This window comes from Eurytemora carolleeae, unplaced genomic scaffold (assembly GCF_000591075.1).
Source record: "Eurytemora carolleeae unplaced genomic scaffold, Eaff_2.0 scaffold678, whole genome shotgun sequence".
Taxonomy (NCBI): Eukaryota; Metazoa; Arthropoda; class Copepoda; order Calanoida; family Temoridae; genus Eurytemora; species Eurytemora carolleeae.
Genome location: NW_019396994.1, coordinates 113,524 through 131,728, shown reverse-complemented (window position 1 = coordinate 131,728; position 18,205 = coordinate 113,524). Strand labels below are relative to the sequence as shown.

General features: G+C 35.2%; 2 protein-coding genes across 2 annotated transcripts; both read right to left on the bottom strand.

The window, feature by feature from the left end:
• Nucleotides 1-4,051: 4,051 nt before the first annotated feature.
• On the bottom strand, nucleotides 4,052-6,286 carry LOC111710888 (protein IWS1 homolog). The gene is made up of 2 exons (XM_023485071.1): nucleotides 5,528-6,286; nucleotides 4,052-5,266 (listed from the first exon to the last, which is right to left on the bottom strand). The coding sequence occupies exon 2, from the start codon at nucleotides 5,191-5,193 to the stop codon at nucleotides 4,321-4,323; it is 873 nt and encodes a 290-aa protein (XP_023340839.1). The 5' UTR covers nucleotides 5,194-5,266; nucleotides 5,528-6,286; the 3' UTR covers nucleotides 4,052-4,320.
• Nucleotides 5,524-16,964, bottom strand: LOC111710885 (uncharacterized). Its single transcript, XM_023485062.1, has 8 exons — nucleotides 15,298-16,964; nucleotides 14,120-14,179; nucleotides 13,210-13,274; nucleotides 11,251-13,013; nucleotides 10,211-10,262; nucleotides 8,080-9,917; nucleotides 7,707-7,747; nucleotides 5,524-6,198 (listed from the first exon to the last, which is right to left on the bottom strand). Exons 1-8 carry the CDS (start codon nucleotides 15,322-15,324, stop codon nucleotides 5,524-5,526), a joined length of 4,521 nt encoding a protein of 1,506 aa, XP_023340830.1. The 5' UTR covers nucleotides 15,325-16,964.
• Between the last annotated feature and the right edge of the window lie 1,241 nt (nucleotides 16,965-18,205).

Below are 18,205 nucleotides of genomic sequence, written 5' to 3'. Positions count from 1 at the left end.
TCTGTAGTTTTTTACTTAATTTCCCTTAAATTACTCCCTTATCATCTTCCGGTTATAATTTACTCCCCATGACCCTTCTAACCATACTATTACTCCTCCCCCCCCCATTATCCCACCTTCTTCCCCCCCTGTCCCCTTTTTTCCACTCCTTTCTCTTCCCTCTCTTCTTCTCCTTCTTTACCTTCTTTCCTTTTCCATCATCTTTCCCTTACCTTGATCCCCCCTTTTACCATCTTCTGTTGTTCTTCCCTTTTTCCCCTTTTCCTTTCCTCTTTTTTCCTTCCAACTTCCCTTCTCCCCCCTTTCTTTCTCCCTGAATCCCATTCTTCCTCATATCATATGTTCTACCCTTTTCCCTTTCCCTTATTTTGTATCTAATCTCTTCCCAACTTCTCATCTCAACCCTAAACCCTCAACCCTCAACCCTCAACCCTCAACCCTTAACCCTCAACCCTCAACCCTCAACCCTCAACCCTCAACCCTCAACCCTCAACCCTCAACCCTCAACTCTCAACTCTCAACCCTCAATCCTCAATCCTCAACCCTCAACCCTCAACCCTCAACCCTCAACCCTCTTTGTATTGAAGATGTTGAAGTTGTTTATTCGAATGTAAATATACATGAATATTGTATTGGTCGCAAAAATATTTTAGATTTTATAAATATTTGTATTTGCTACAGTACAGAATGGAGTGAGCTCTTCAGATCATATTTTATATTCTCTCCGGGTCCTCTCTTCAACACAGGATCACAATATTTCAGGGTCCTCACTTTAGTACAGGGCTATAATATGTATACCCGGGTCCTCTCTTACGTACAGGATCACAGTATTTCAGGGTCCTCACTTTAGTACAGGGCTATAATATGCATATCCGGGCCCTCTCTTCAATACAGGATCACAGTATTTCAGGGTCCTCACTTTAGTACAGGGCTATAATTTGTATATCCGGGTCCTCTCTTACGTACAGGATCACAGTATTTCAGGGTCCTCACTTTAGTACAGGGCTATAATATGCATATCCGGGTCCTCTCTTCAATACAGGATCACAACATATCAGGGTCCTCACTTTAGTACAGGGCTATAATATGTATATCCGGGTCCTCTCTTCAATATAGTATCACATGATATTCGGGTTCTAACTTTCATACGTTACTTTCCCTGGTCCAATACTCCATCATAGGGAATTTTCAAATTTTACTTTCCATGGTCCAATACTCCATCCTAGGGAACTTTCATATTTTACTATCCTTGGCTCAGCACTCAATTATAGAGAACTTTCCTAGTTTACTTTCCTGGGTTCAGTACTTCATTCTAGGGAACTTTCCTGGTTTACTTTTCTTGGTCCAGTATATTATTCTAGGGAAATTTTATAGTTTACTTTCGTTGGTCGAGTACTCCTTTCTAAGGAACTTTCATGGTTTACTTTCCTTGGTCCAGTACTCTATCCCGGAAGAATATTAGGTCTATTTATCACAGTAAATCTGTTCTGGGGGGAGAGGAGAGAGCGGGGAGGTAAGGGGGAGGTGAGCATGGAGAGGGAGGTTAGGTGGATAGGGAAGGGTTTATGAATAATAAATTCATCAAATTAAACTGAGATTGCATACATCATACTTTTCCCATAAATATTTTCTAAAGTTTTTATATCCTAGCCCAGATTTAAAATTGGTATCATAGCAGTAGCCCTTAGAATTAAATATTTGCAAGGTTATCAACAAAGAATGAGACTTCAAAGACGATCTGGACTATTAAAAAATTAAATAGTTAAGTTTTCATGTTTGTTTGAACATTCGATAAAAAAGAATGATAAAAGAAAATGAAAGAAGAGGACAGCAATAAATATGTCTTTGAAATCTCATCCCATATAGGTGACCCTGTGAATATCTAAGAAGCTTGTATGACCTCGCGTCGGCGGGTGCGTAGAGAAGAAGGTAGGACGGGTTGAGGAGAAGAAGGTAGGACGGGTTGCGGAGAAGAAGGAAGGACGGGTTGGGGAGAAGATAATAGGACGGGTTGGGGAGAAGAAGGTAGGACGGGTTGAGGAGAAGAGGGTGGGACGGGTTGGGGAGAAGAGGGTAGGACGGGTTGAGGAGAAGAAGGTAGGACGGGTTGGGGAGAAGAAGGTAGGACGGGTTGAGGAGAAGAGGTTAGGACGGGTTGGGGAGAAGAGGGTAGGACGGATTGAGGAGAAGAAGGTAGGACGGGTTGGGGAGAAGAAGGTAGGACGGGTTGAGGAGAAGAAGGTAGGATGGTCTGGGGAAAAGAGGGTAGGACGGGGTTAAGAGACACAGGTAGGATGGGTTGGGGAGAAGTGGGTAGGACGGGTTTGGGAGAAGAAGGTAGGGCGGGTTGGGGAGAAGAAGGTACGACGGGTTGGGGAGAAGAAAATAAGACAGGTCGGGGAGAGAAGGTAGGCCAGGTTGGAGAGAAGAAAATAAGACGGGTTGGAGAGGAAAAGGAAGAACGTGTTGTAAAAAAGAAGGTAGGCCGGGTTGGGGAGAAGAATGTAGGACGGGTTGGGGAGAAGAATGTAGGACGGGTTGGGGAGAAGAAAATACGACGTGTTGGAGAGAAGAAGGAAGGACAGGTTTGGGAGAAGAAAATAAGAACGTGTCTCTGCTCCGGCTATATTGTAATATACTACGTTTCAGGTTCGGATAAACCTAATCATGCATCAAATGAGTTTTTGTCGGAGAGAGAAAATATCAATTTTTTCTCATTTATCTTCATAAAGAAAACTACACAAAAACTATTGTCAAACCATAAATGTATTAAGAATATTTCTTAAATGGACAGTAGTAATTAAAGCGGTTCTCTCTCTATTTATTAAATTGCACATCATATTCACAACAGCACCTTTAAATCATTGTCTGATCAGTTAGAAAGGAGATATTCTTATTTTTCTTACTTTCATACGCATAGAGTGTCTGCTGTGTCTGTACCTAATACCCTGGCACAGCTCGGTTTCCTCCCACTCAATATTTAGCTTTGACCAAGGTTTAAAGGGTACCGATGTGAATATGAAATGCCACACTATTAATTGAGGATCACTTTAAACCGGTAATCTTAATATTTTTCAGCTTCTTCATTCATGTAAATTGGACCGTAGCACCTTTACCTTTAGCAGTACAAAAAAGGAAAAACGGACACTGTACAGTGTACACGGACACTGTACAGTCTACACGGACACTGTACAGTGTACACGGACACTGTACAGTGTACATGTACACTGTCCAAGAAATGTTTGATTGTGTTGATGACATAATTTGTCCTATCTAGAATTAACACGTGGATTTAACGGTTTTGTAAATATTCCAGAAAGTTGTGACTTTCAATCATAATTTGACTTGTTAAACATAATTTTTTTTGCCTTTTTTCTTTTACTTTTTTTGCCGGTATATACTTTTTGAATGAACAGTCAAACAAATCCGTAAGTTTAAAGATTGTTTAATTATAGACCAAACCTCATATGAATTCAAATAGAAACTCTGGTTAGTCCGGGGTAAGAAGTCTATAATTCTCTCTAATAAGTTGTAATAAATCTGTTTCATGTTTTATTTCCCTTATTTTTGTTTGTAAAGATTGAAGCGAGGATTATTTAGATGATTCGAGATTGTTTTCTGTAAAATCAATCAAGAAGATATATTTTCTCTATATTGACACAATATCTCAAATATATCTATATCTTAAATATATCTGATAAATCTATAATTTAGAAATTACGTGCTCTCATTACTCTGATTTACTTTTCTCAGATATCAATTTTTCTTTAAATTTTTTTTTTAGTTCGGCATTTTTCTTCTTATTCTCTTTTTTTTAGTTATTTCATAATAATATTTTTTTCTTTTTGCTATTTATATCATGCCTCTAATTTATCTTCCATGATTTAATTTTCAGAACATAAACCACAGTTTTCATAAAAAAATTGAATGAATTTTTATTTAGCAATTTGTATTGAATATTATTATATTTTATTTAGAAGAATCACATTCAACTCTTTGTGAAGAGGGAAGGTTGAAGATTGGAACTTGGAAGGTTGGATTCTTGGAAGGAATAGGATTGGAAGGTTGGATTCTTGGAAGGAATAGGATTTGAAGGTTGGATTCTTGGAAGGAATAGGATTAGAATGTTGCATTTTTTGAAGGAATAGGATTGGAAGGTTGGATTCTTGGAGGGAATAGGATTGGAAGGTTCAATCGTTGCTAAGGTTGGAAAAAGGATATGGTTGGATGGTTGGAAAGTTAGAAGGCTATAAAAAGAAATAAGACTGGAAGATTGGAAGGTTTGGAAGGTCGACAAGATAAGGAAGGGAAGGGTTAATCCTAGTATCTTGGGAAGTACTGGGGGAAAGATTCCTCCTCCCATCTAGGGATATCTTGATAGAAAACAACTCCAGGGTTCAGAGGATCCTTAGTCAAAAGATTGGAAAATTTAGGAACTCTTGGAGAACCCAGCGTAGATAGGGATTCAACATCAGAACCAGTGTATGACAAGATAACCGGGTCAACATTAGAAACTAGTGGTTGAGATGTAACCGGAGAATTGTTGGCTTCAAAATTAGAAACAGGGTTGGGTGGAGAATCCGGAGAAGAGTTGGGTTCAGTATCAGAAACTTTATTGAGAAGAGCTTTACTGGGTTCAGTATCAGAAACTGTATTGAGAAGAGCTTTACTGGGTTCAGTATCAGAAACTGTATTGAGAAGAGTTCTACTGGGTTCAGTATAAGAAACTGTATTGAGAAGAGCTCTACTGGGTTCAGTATAAGAAACTGTATTGAGAAGAGCTTTACTGGGTTCAGTATTAGAAACTGTATTGAGAAGAGTTCTACTGGGTTCAGTATCAGAAACTGTATTGAGAATAGCTCTACTGGGTTCAGTATTAGAAACTGTATTGAGAAGAGCTCTACTGGGTTCAGTATCAGAAACTATATTGACAAGAGTTCTACTGGGTTCAGTATCAGAAACTGTATTTTGAAGAGCTCTACTGGGTTCAGTATCAGAAACTGTATTGAGAAGAGCTCTACTGGGTTCAGTGTCAGAAACTGTATTGAGAAGAGCTCTACTGGGTTCATTATCAGAAGCAGTGATCGTGTAGATGAGGTCGTTATTGAGAGAGTTGTTAGAAATTATATTGGTCTGAGTATCCAACCCATCGTTGATTTCTGAACCAGAATACATATCTTGAGGATGGTTCATCAAAGAGCTCAGTTCAATTCCAGGTTTAGTTCCCGGAGATAAAGTTTGCTCCGAATCATTCCCATCAAAATCACTGAAAAAAAATATAATTCTTCCGTTGTTATTTCAATTCTCCCCCCATTTACTTAGAGAGGAATGTAAAATTCTCAACAATATAATTTTAACTTTTGTCTTTCAACAAAAAAACGCAAATTTAATTTTCCTAATTTTTTAATCAGATAAATGTATACAGGGTACCGTTGTGAATCGGATATGCTACTCTATAAATGAAGGGTCACTTGAAAATAAGTCTTTAAACTATTAATTAAAGAAATTATTATATTTTAAAGCTTACCTGGATAAAGATGTAGATTTGTTGGAAGGATAAAAGTTCAAATTTTCTTCCAGTTCGGAGTTAGATTTCGGATTGAAATCATATTCCAAGAAATTTGGAAAATTCTCCAAGCTTAATTCGTCCTTCTCAGGGCTTGGATCTGGGTTGAAGAAGAACTCAGCATCCTGGACATCAGAGCTAAATCTTGAGTTGAAACCACTATTTCTAATATCTAGAGGAAAGCCAGACTTAAATGGAAAGTCTGAGAAATCTTGGATATTTGAGCTCGGGTCTAGGATATTTGAGCTCGGGTCTAGGATATTGGAGCTCGGGTCTAGGAGGGGGTGATTATCATGAAAATCGTATTCTGATGCGAAACTTTTAATATTTGTATCATATTGATAATCATATATATCAGAGTTGGGTTCGTACGTCTGTGTATCTGAGTTAGAATTGTAAGCCTCGATATCTGAGTTAGAATTGTAATCTTGGATATCTGAGTTAGAATTGTAATCCTGGATATCTGAGTTAGAATTGTAATCCTTGATATCTGAGTTAGAATTGTAATCCTGGATATCTGAGTTAAAGTCGTACTTCTGGATATCTGAACTAGACCCGTAATCCTTGATATCTGAGTCGCGGTTGACGTGTTGGATATTTAAATCTGTTCCAAAATTTCCACTTCCTTCTCCCTAAAAACATGTTTTGTTAAATGATGTCGTTTCCTAGAATATTAAAGGAACTAGTTTCAAGATTCGTTTGCCCGATTTACAACGGTTCTCTTAAATAATGCGGTAGGTATCGTCGTACCAAAAATATTCATGTCACTTTAGTAGCGATACCACAATTGAAAAAAATGATGTTTTGAAAGTTAATGTCTAATATTTTTTCTTCTATTTTTCTGGTTCAAACCCTGGTTTAAAACCAATATTGTGAAGAGCTGTTTCTCCAGGTTCTCTTATTTATCTTTCATCTCTGTATTGTCTCTGTATCAAATTTTATACTCCAGATAAAAGGGGGGGAAACTAGTAATGGGAGGATATATCAAAACAAGTTTCAGAATAAAGAATTAAATATATCCTCCAAGAGCATGTTTATACAAAACCTTATTCATTTATTACTCAAAATCCTACAGATACTACAGTGGTACTTAAAAAACTGTGGAATAGGAAATTCCACACATAAGCAATAGATGTCGTTATAAAGCAGCATACAGTTTAACTTCAGTGGCTTTAAAATCAACTTAATTTCCTTATTCTGGGTATCCTGCACAACTGCTGCGTTTCATATTCATGACAGTCGTCTTCCTATTAAACAGTTTTCGAATCCCACTGTATCTGAACTCAAAATTAATTTTAAATTTTGCGCGCCATTTGATGAGAGAACTCTCATTGGTCGGAATACAATAGGAATACCTAAAAAGAGGGGAAAAGAGCTGATTTAGCAGAAATCAAAAGTGTTCACAGTGGATATTTAGATTAAGCAATAGAAGATATCTTATTCTAAAATTTCATCTCGGGACACATCTTTTATAGCTGGAGAACCGGTTTTGTTTATTTACAAACAAACCTACAGGAGAACACATTAACCTAACATGAGTAGAAATTTAAAGGATTATTTGTAAAAACATTCTTTTTAATGCATAGGGTAGGGTACAGGGCGGTAAAAAGTCCGGTCTGTGTTAAAAAAATCAAAAATAGCCCACAACTTTTTTGTGACTAAAGCTAGAGCTCTAAAAGCTACATTTTTGAAAAGTCCTTTAAAAATGTTTCACACTTTAATATTTGTTTGAACAAATTTTTTTGACCATTTTTTTGCCATTTTTTTCAATTTTTTTCAATGAGCTGGCATTGAAAAATTGGGATATAAACATGCAATTCAACCCTATGCCTATTCTCTAAGACCTAATTTTCTAGGGGGGGGGGGGCATGGGACACCCCCCCTTGCTATACATAGATTCAGACCCTCCAGCCTTTCTAGGGTTAAAGTGACAATATAAACACGACAATATCATCCTCATGTTTACTCAGATAAATATTGTGAATTGTACATGCCCCTCTGTAAAAATCATTGAAGGATGTTGGATTAACTATTTACAAATAAAATGTGTTTTCAACGTGAAGTACAAAATGAATGTGTTTCGAAGCAAGACAAACAAAAATTAATAAAATAATTTTTTTAATTATTTTTAAAAAATTGCCTGAATTAAATTGCAGGGCCAAACATCATCCACATTGCAGTCTAAAAAACAAAAATGTAAAAAGAATATTATTTAAAAGAAATAATTCATTTTCAAATGATTTCCATGATTAAATTATATATCTTACAAAACTACATATCAATTGTTAACGGACAAATTTTTTCAATTTTGAAAATACTCCCTTATAAAGATAAAACAAGTTTGTTTAAATTTTCTCATGATAAATTGTTGATAAATTCATATTTACAATCATATCTTGACTAAATCTAAATATTGCATATTGTGTTGAAACCCTTTATATGTAATTGTCCCGAAGTTTTGAAAGCATACACTACAACTGGATAATTATAAATCAAAGAGAAAATACTTCTACCTAGAGCTGGGTTTAAGCTTCCAAGTTGAATTGAATGTTTTCTTTGACTCTGGGTTGGAATTTGTATTGCTTCAATTATTTGTGGTTCTTGGTTCAGCTCAGACTTTTTATTTTCTCCTCTAATGAAACGGTTATTTCCGGAGCTTTGTTTTGTGTCTGAGGATTGGTTTATCTTGAAAGGATTAATCTCCGGGTGTATTAGATCTATAGGAAATGGTTGAGTTGTTTCCCTGATCTCTAATTTCTCCAGGACAGATTTATTTACTGCAAAACTTCCAATGTTTTCAATATCTTTGTTTGATTTGGAACCAGGCATATTTATGTCAAAGTTTTGGAACGTTGGTCGGTTGAAGATAAACTGGAAAAGGTTTAAGTAATCCAGGTTCGGAATCTCCAGGTTAAGGTTTTTCATGCTTTCAGACTCTTGGTTTAAAATTGTTGATTTCTCCTTGATTGGTAATTTGATATTTGCAGAGTCGGAGAAATTCCTTTCTCTGGATTCAGATTGAGTATTGTCTTCGACAAGTTTCAGCGTTAAATTGTTCAGTTTAGCTTGACTAGGATCAGGAAATACCTCTTGTTCTGAAATCCCAAACTCATCCTTGGAACTCTCTCTGTTTATCAGTTCAACATGATCTACATTGTTTGAGAATGCTGCCTCTTCACCAAAGCTTCCTAATAGGCCTGGAAAACTATCAGAGCTGTCTATGTTCACCATATTGCTTTTATTGCTAAATATTCCATCAGAAGTTGTAAAGCTCTGATTGCTCAGACGTTCTAATGTTTTTGAGAAATTATCGTTTCTGAATAACGCTTGGCTAGGAAGTTGTAACCTCTCGGGAAAACTGATATTTGATATCTGGCTCAGACGTTTCTCGGAGCCATCAGGACTTATCAGTTCTTGGGATGCATCTGGAGTTAAATGTATCTTGGACGTCTGAGAATTTATCAGTTTCTCTGGCTCAGGTATCATTTCAATATCTAAAGTCTCTAAATTGGGTTTAGTTTTATCAATTGTAATTTCAGCTTTTACAGGTTCCTCATCGTACAGGTTATTCTTATCAATGGTAAATCCTTGCTTGACATTCATTTCTGAACTAAATGATTCTTTAGTCATATTGTCGATAATTTGTTCTTCTGCTTTAACATCTTCTTCATTAAAAGCTTCCACCTTTAGTGTGTTACTAGCTTCTTCTTGACTTAAATGTACTTCTGGCTTCAAAACTTGATCATCATGAGGTTGAATTAATTCTGAGTTGTTATCACCGGACTCTTCTTGCTCTTTTATGTCATTGAAAAGGTTTTCTTCATCTAAATAATTATCAATAAATTGTTCCTTCTCCAGAGTCTTGTTGATAAAAGGTTTATCGAAAAGATTGTTCTCAAAAATCATGATTTGTTTCATTAATTCTAGATTTAATGATTCGTCTTGCTGTGTTCTCGTGTCATTTACAAGTATGTAAGGCTCTATGTTATTCTTATCAAAATCATCTTTCTCCAGTGTCATGCTGAATTCCCCTTGGTTCATGATCTTGTCGTTAAAAGGTTCATCTTGCTTTTCGCTTGCGGCATCAGTGGGTTCATCTTTATTCTCTCTAGTATCCCCTATCAGTTCATCTTGATCAGCAATGTTTACATTTAAAGGTTCTGATTCCTCGACAGTAGATCCTTCCTCTTCCTCTTCTTGATCTATAGTGTTGTCATTGATTAATTCTACTTGTTCAAGGTTCTCAACATCAATGGGGTTGAGGTTGCCAAAATCGGGTTCAGTGCCCCCTGATATCTCCAGGTTCACAACATCCAAGGTTTTATCAGATTCAATACTTCCAAAGGAGAACCTAGGCAGGATTTTTTATATGATATGAATTCAAAAAAAAATGTTATATAGCCTACCGTTCTGTTAATATGTTATGCGATATGTCATACTTAGTTATTAATTATTTTTGTTAAAGGAATTAAATCCTTGCCAGTAGGTGTAAACATATATTATTAGATCTAACAGAAGTCATACTTTCAATATCTAAGTTTTACTTCATTGTGTTGCAAAGATTAAAATTGTGGCAAAGATTAAAATGTGTGAAAAAGACTCAATTCCTTTAATTTATTTAAAGCAAGTTATGGAAATCCTTACTTTGTAGTTTGTACCTCCTCAATACTTGTCTCTGTGCTTTGGTTTCCAAGTTCTAAAAAGTATGTTGTTACAATATGTTTGGTTTCCAAGTTCTAAAAAGTATGTTTTTACGATATGTTTGGTTTCTAAATTCTAAAAAGTATGTTGTTACAATATGTTTGGTTCTAAATTCTAAAAAGTATGTTGTTACAATATGCTTGGTTTCACAAGGGAACCGTCATCGAGATCCTGAGTGACTTATTAAATAAAGGGACTGTAACATAAATTTATGTGAATTTCCATAAAGTGGCATGTCCGATTCACAACGGTGCCCTTAAAAACGTTGTTTTTTATAGTATGAATCACATATCCTTTTTTGTTTTAAAATCTATTTATTTTTATTGCTTTGGAAACAATCGAGAATTGAACAGAGTTAAACAATTTGTCAGGAAGGAAAACGACACAATTTAGTATTGATCCAAGTAAGGTTTCAAGGATACCGATGTAAATTTGGTATGTTCTCTTTAAATTTAGGGGCCTTAGATTTACAAGGACAAGTCCCTTTAAGAACAATAATAATTTATAGATTGCAAGATCCGGTATCTTAATATTAAAATGTTGACAATCAGGAGCCAGGACATTAAGGACTTCTAGGTTATAGTCGAACTCATAGTCGAACTTCTACAGAAGAGGCTTGCAATAAAAATGCCAAAGATTTGTCTTATTCTCGTTTATGACAGATTAATTATGAATGGTAAGATTCTTGATAAGCCACTGTTTTCAGTCTTTAATTAAGGATTAATTAAATATTTACTATTTTCAAAACTAACAAACCTTTTATTAACTAATGATAAAACTAACGAAACGATAGTTTAAAATTCTTGAAAAAAGCAATTGTTTTCATTGAGTTTTCAATTTCTTATTTTTTTTTATAAAACAATTTTCCATGATCTCATCCCAACGCAAATCATCGTGCCATTTGAAAAAAATATTTTTTGGATTGAATTTGGAATTCAATTATTTTCTAATTTACATTTTAATTCTTTTAAATTTAAACTTACCAAGTTTTTCAATTTTTAAACCAACTTCAGGGATCTGGGATAGTTGTAGAATATCTGTATCCACTTTCCCCCCCTCTTCAGTTGTTTTTAACGTCTCCTCTTCAAATTTTATTTTTTCATTTGTTGGGGTTTCTTCTAAAGATGAAATTTTAATTGTACCCTTTACAAAATCATCTGATTCTTGATCTTGGTTTGAAATCCATAAATGTAACTGATAACGAAGCTGTTCGTTCTTCTTCTCTTCCTCCCTTCCTGTTGTCCAGTAAGGATTCGATCCTGCTCCAGGATATTGGTTTAGCACGGGGGCTTGTGGTGTTAGCTGGTCATAGTTGTTATAAATCGACGGTAAAGGCTTAAACTGTGGAAATATCTCAGATTTTGTATTAAATGCCTCTGGCAAAACTTGTGAATAAGGTTTTATATCAGATACTGTCGGCGTCTGATAATGCTTATTATCAGAAATGGATTTGACCTCATAGTCATGAGGTTGAAATTCTAATGTGTTCTTGTCCTCCTTTCTTCTCTGTTGAATATAGGACGGATGAGGTTGCCTAAGTGTTACTCTGAATCCATTCTGCCGACCGGGATGGTTCTCCTGGAACAATTTAATTTGCTCTTGGATCATTCCAACACTTGAAACATATTCGTTATCTAAACCTAAACCTGCAAAAGCGTTCATTTGATAAGGTCTCTGGTTCAGATCTGTCTCAGGGTCGAATTGTTGTTTGACGCGGTACTGAGAATATGTCGTCTCCGGACTTAGATCAGGTTCAAGATATTTCTGGAGCTCCGTAAATCTGTCCTCATTATCAGACTTCACTCCTGGGGGGTTTTCGTGTTGAAAAGGCCAAGGAGAAATTTTTCTGGAAATTGTTGAAAATATATTTTGCTCCGGAGGTATTTCTTGGTCCAGATAATCTTTACGCTGAATCTCTTGAAGGAATGGTAAAGGCTGATCTTCCTGATAATGTTGCCAGGATGCCTGATGTTGTTGACGGGGTTCTTGATGCTGTGGAAGAGGTTCCTGATATTGTTGCCAGGATTCCTGATAATGTTTACTGGGTTCCTGATGCTGTTGATAGGGTTCCTGATGATGTTGACGGGGTTCCAGATAATTTTGACGGAGTTCCTGATAATGTTGACTGGGTTCCAGATAATCTTGATTGGGTTCCTCATAATGTTGCTTGTGTTCCTGATGCCTTTGAAGCGGTTCTTGATGAAGTTGAAGGGGTTCCTGATGTGGATGGGGTTCCCAATGCTGTTGAAGATGTTCCTGATAATTTTGTTGGGGTTCCGGATGAGATAAAAGAGGTTCCTGATGATTATATTCTTCATAATAATCACTTTGATTATGGGGGATATATTTTTCGACTGATTGTTGCTGATATGAAAAGAAATCATTTAATCGCTGGTCCTGGTTTTGTTTTGAAGAATTCTGATGCTGTTCATGATGTAGTTGATTAGGACGGTTCTGATGCTGTTCTTGATGTAGTTGATTAGGACGGTTCTGATGCTGTTCTTGATGTAGTTGATTAGGACGGTTCTGATGCTGTTCTTGATGTAGTTGATTAGGACGGTTCTGATGCTGGTATTGTTGTAGTTGAATGTAATCGGGTTGATGGTAAGGATTTAACAATGATTGCACTGAATTAATTAAATTTTCTGGATTACGAATATCATTCTGCTTCTCTTGTTGAAATGGGTTCTTAAACCCTCTTGATGTTTCACTCCTGGATCCCTCATCAGAAAATATATCTGGGACCCTGAGCAAATATATTAAAGTAAAATTTAATTAAATACTTCAATAAAAAGAATCAAAAGAAAAGTTTATAAAAGAAACCATTTACTTTATAAGGATTCACTGAAAAAGAAAATTAAACTGAAAGAACTAAAAATAAATCTCATTATATTTATATTTTTTCACGAAACAAAAAGTATTAAGAAAAAACACTTTTTTACCTAATGTTATGATCTTCAAAATGCTCCCAATGTTTCTCCCAGTTCACGTCAGCAGGAGTAAAAAACTAAAAAGAAAATGAAGATTTAAATAATTAAGAAAAGCCAAAACCCCATTAAAAGTTTATAATCACTGAGAGAAACAAATCTGACGTACAAACATAAAAAGGAAAAATTTTGCCAACTTATCCAAATTCTTTTCTAATTTCTAAATGAAAAGGAAGTGCGTTTTTGCCACAAACTCTGATTTTCTGATCTTTGCAACCAATTGTTGTAGACCATTGATATTTCAAATTAGGAATTCTGTAAAAAAAATATCAAATGTTTAGACCTTCAGATTTGAAAATTAAATTGGTTAGAAGATGTTAGTTTGTGGCAAAAGCTCAGTTCCTTTATGTTTTAATTTTACTTGTATGTCTATAGTAAATTGGTAAAAGAGTTGAGTCTTTGCTCAAAACTGTGATTATCTAATCCATCTTTTCAGCCCAATATTCCGTATAAACCATTGATAGTTTAAACTAAAAATTCGGATATTTTTGCAACCTGATTTATATAAACACCTCTGATAGTTAGAGAAATTTAAATGTAATCATTTACTCACTATAGTTTCAGCAGAAGTAAATATTTCCATGAAGTGATAGCGCCGATTGAAGGATTTATAACTCTGATTGGATAATGAGAGAGAAAGAAAGATAGAGGTTACTGCCATACTATTTCTATTGGTTCAGAACACATGACTGAACCCTGATTGGATCAGGCGCTAATGGACTCAGCATACAAGAGTTATACTTACTACTTAGTTTAAAGGTAAATTTAATTAATTATAAATATTTACTTTTATATTTTAATCGGTGTTTATTAATTTTAATTCAAAGTTTTGCAAACTGAAATTTTGAAAATATGTCGTCCTTACCTTATCTGTTAATTGATCTGATGTCAAAAAGCATCCAGGTTCCAAAATTAAGAGAAAAATCTGGAAATATGTTGCATTAATAATTTTCTGTTTCTCTCATAACCTGTTCAGTCTCATAACCTGTTCAGTCTCTCTCATAACCTGTTAGTCTCTCCCATAACCTGTTCAGTCTCTCTCATAACCTGTTCAGTCTCTCTCATAACCTGTTTCTCTCTATATTCCCATCCCTCTCTATACTCCCATCCCTCTCTATATTCCCATCCCTCTCTATACTCCCATCCCTCTCTATACTCCCCTAGTCTCTATACTCCCATCCCTCTCTATACTCCCCTAGTCTCTATACTCCCATCCCTCTTCATACTCCCATCACTCTCTATACTCTTATCCCTCTCTATACTCCCATCCCTCTCCATACTCCCATCCCTCTCTATACTATCCCCTCCTGTCTCTATGCCCAGCAAGTTCTCGAAAAGCGAGGGTAGGACTGACTTCTGAATTTCAAATATTTGAATTACATTTTAAAATATGCAATACGTGCATTCCAGCAAACACTGGAAGAAAAATAGTTTTTCCCAGCTTCGTATCACGAAAACCTTTGATTTTCTTTTCAACAAATAAAATTTTAATCAAATTTTTCTTTAGAACTTTTTACAGGGTTTCTTTACACATTGAGTTCAGAAATATTTTATCTAAAATCTAAATATCAAAGCTTGAAAAAAATATCTAATTATCTAACATGCGTAACATAAACCCAAAAATATCTAATTATCTAATATGCGTAACATAAAACCAAAAATAATACAGGGTGTCCCAAAAATACACCCTTTTAGAAATTGTAGCGCTGACCATGGTTCAATTTTTAAAATTAATATTTTTGAAATTTTGAAAAGTACTCTTTGATAACGTTGAGTCTTATCTGAAGAGAAAACAAATATATTTCTAAAAAATGTGAAAGCAAAGTATTCGGAATAGATTACAATTGTTTGAAAGGACTGTACGCGCGTAATTCCAATGTAAAGATAGAGGGCAATGCCAAATTTGTATTGTTTTAATTTTCAAAAGGCTTACAGATAGATTAGCGACAAAAAACTAAGAAGGTTAATATCACAATATTACCAGAACTACACGGACTCGAAGCGCCCTGTAAACCTATTAAACACTGTTGAATTATCACTTACCCATGTTAGAAACACGCGATCCTGCATTATTTTGACTAGATGTACTTGAGCTCTGATGAACTTAGAGAACTGAATTTAAAACCAAAGAAATTTATCAATTCCTCACTCCTAAGTCTAAGTAAACCAGGGGTAGATATAAACCGTCACTAACTCTCAAGCATAGAATCCTGTACAGGGTGTCCCGAGAAAACCGAATCGGGTAGAAAACAAGTTCTTGGTTGCGTGGAAGATGATAATCAAAGAAATTGATATTATAGTTTAGAACCTCTCTATATCCTGGTATACCCGGAGATTATAGTTTAGAACCTCTGTATTTCCTGGTATACCCGGAGTTTATAGTTTAGAACCTCTGTATATCCTGATATACCCGGAGATTATAGTTTAGAACCCCTGTATATCCTGATATACCCGGAGAGAATAGTTTAGAACCCCTTGTATATCCTGATATACACGTAGAGTATAGTTTAGAACCTCTGTATATCCTGGTATACCCGGAGATTATAGTTTAGAACCTCTGTATATCCTGATATACCCGCAGAGATTAGTTTAGAACACCTGTATATCCTGGTATACCCGGAGATTATAGTTTAGAACCCCTGTATATCCTGATATACCCGGAGATTATAGTTTAGAACCCCTGTATATCCTGGTATACCCGGAGATTATAGTTTAGAACCTCTGTATATCCTGATATACCCGGAGATTATAGTTTAGAACCCCTGTATATCCTGGTATACCCGGAGATTATAGTTTAGAACCTCTGTATATCCTGATATTCCCGGATATTATAGTTTAGACCCCCTGTATATCCTGGTATACCCGTAGAGTATAGTTTAGAACCCCTGTATATCCTGGTATACCCGGAGATTATAGTTTAGAAACCCTGTATATCCTGATATACCCGGAGATTATAGTTTAGAACCTCTGTACATCCTGATATACCCGGAGATTAAAGTTTAGAACCCCTTTATATCCTGATATACCCGGAGAGAATAGTTTAGAACCTCTGTTTATCCTGATATAACTGGAGATTATAGTTTAGAACCTCTGTATATCCTGATATACCCGGAGATTATAGTTTAGAACCCCTGTATATTCTGGTATACCCGGAGATTATAGTTTAGGACCCCATGTATCTCCTAGTATACCCGGAGATTATAGTTTAGAACCCCTGTATATCTTGGTATACCCGGAGAGTATATTTTAAAACCCCTGTTTCTCCTGGTATACTCGAAGTGATTAGTTTAGAACCCCTAGGTATCTCCTAGTATACTCGGAGAACATATCTAGCCTAAGGTTCGTGAGTTCTCAGGACGGTCTCATAAATCCAAGGAGAATGTTTGATTTTTCATTTTGTCTGAGGTGCAGAATTTCCGTACACGTCGCACCCATTAAACTGGAGGCTCGTCTGGTAACAATATATATTTATAAACAATCAGATTTTTAAAAACAAACTGTATAATGTTCGTTTTTATCGACATTCTTCGTGTCTCAACAAATTGAGAAAAGAAAATGAAAATTACTACGTTTCTTTTAAATATTGTCTATTATTTCAAAAAAATTACAATTGATTGGAAATTTTACTTTTCTCTGGTTTCAAAAGCAATGTCCTATCTGTGAAATGGCCTATCTATCTATAAAATGTCCTATTTATTGAATGTTCTTTCTATGAAATGTCCCATCTATGAAATGTCCTACCTATAAAATGTCCTATCTATGAAATGTCCTATTTATGGAATGTTCTTTCTATGAAATGTCCTATTCTATTTATGAAATGTCCTATCTCTGTAATATCCCATCTATGAAATGTCCTACCTATAATATGTCCTATCTATGAAATGTCCAATCAATGAAATGTTCCATTCTATGAAATGCCCTACCTATAAAATGTCCTTTCTATGAAATGTCCTATCTATGAAATGTCCTATCTATGAAATGTCCTATCTATGAATTTCTTTTTCTATGAAATGTCTTGTTTATCAAATTCCCAATCTATGATTTTGTTATCTATAAAATGTCTTTCTATGAAATGCCCCAATACCATATTATCTTATAGCTCCTTTTGTGAACCAATTCATGCTTTGTTTAAAGGTCGTCCTCCTAGAAACCCAAACTAAGAATTTAATAGAGATGGAATTCCAGCGAAAACTGAACTTATTGATTATCGAGTAGTTATTGAAAAGATATCGAGCAGTTTTCACTCTTTGCGCGATTTAATGGGTTTCAATCTAACGTACATTCATAAAATCATAATTGTTGACCGGTCACATCTTAATAGTCTAAGGTGAACATTCACACAAGAATTATTAGATTTCACTTAGATTTTAATAAGCCGATTTTCAAGCTGGTATAGACTGTCTGCTTTAGAACACATAATTGCTTAAAAATCTTCTTTTAAAAGTGCTAAAGATAAAATTAAAGGAGGGGGGGGGGGTGCATTGGTACAATGCATTTTGATTTAAAATATGTTATTAACGTAATTTTTATGAATAATAAAATAAATTAATCAAACTTTCAAGAGTTAGATTTGGTACTTTAACTGAAATGAGTTAAAGGAATTGAGCTTTTGTCACAACCTCTAATTTTCTAATCCCTAAATCTGTTCAATCCAATGTCTGTCTGACCTTAATTTTCCTAAAATGTCCACGTATGATCCAGACAGCTGAAAAAAGTTGCATCAATTTTCTAGACCGGGTCAACTTGAAGGTGATACAATTCCTAGACCATTGATTCTAATTCACTAACTCATTCAGAATTTTTGTGTAGCCCTGAACATGGACATTCTAGAACTAAAAAGCACTTTTTAACTTTAGTTTTGAAAGATAATTGGCAGCATTCTAATCAAATTTTTACTTCAGTCCTTTGCAACCTTTGGATCCCTGTGCTAGAGCCGGAAGGTACAAGTTTT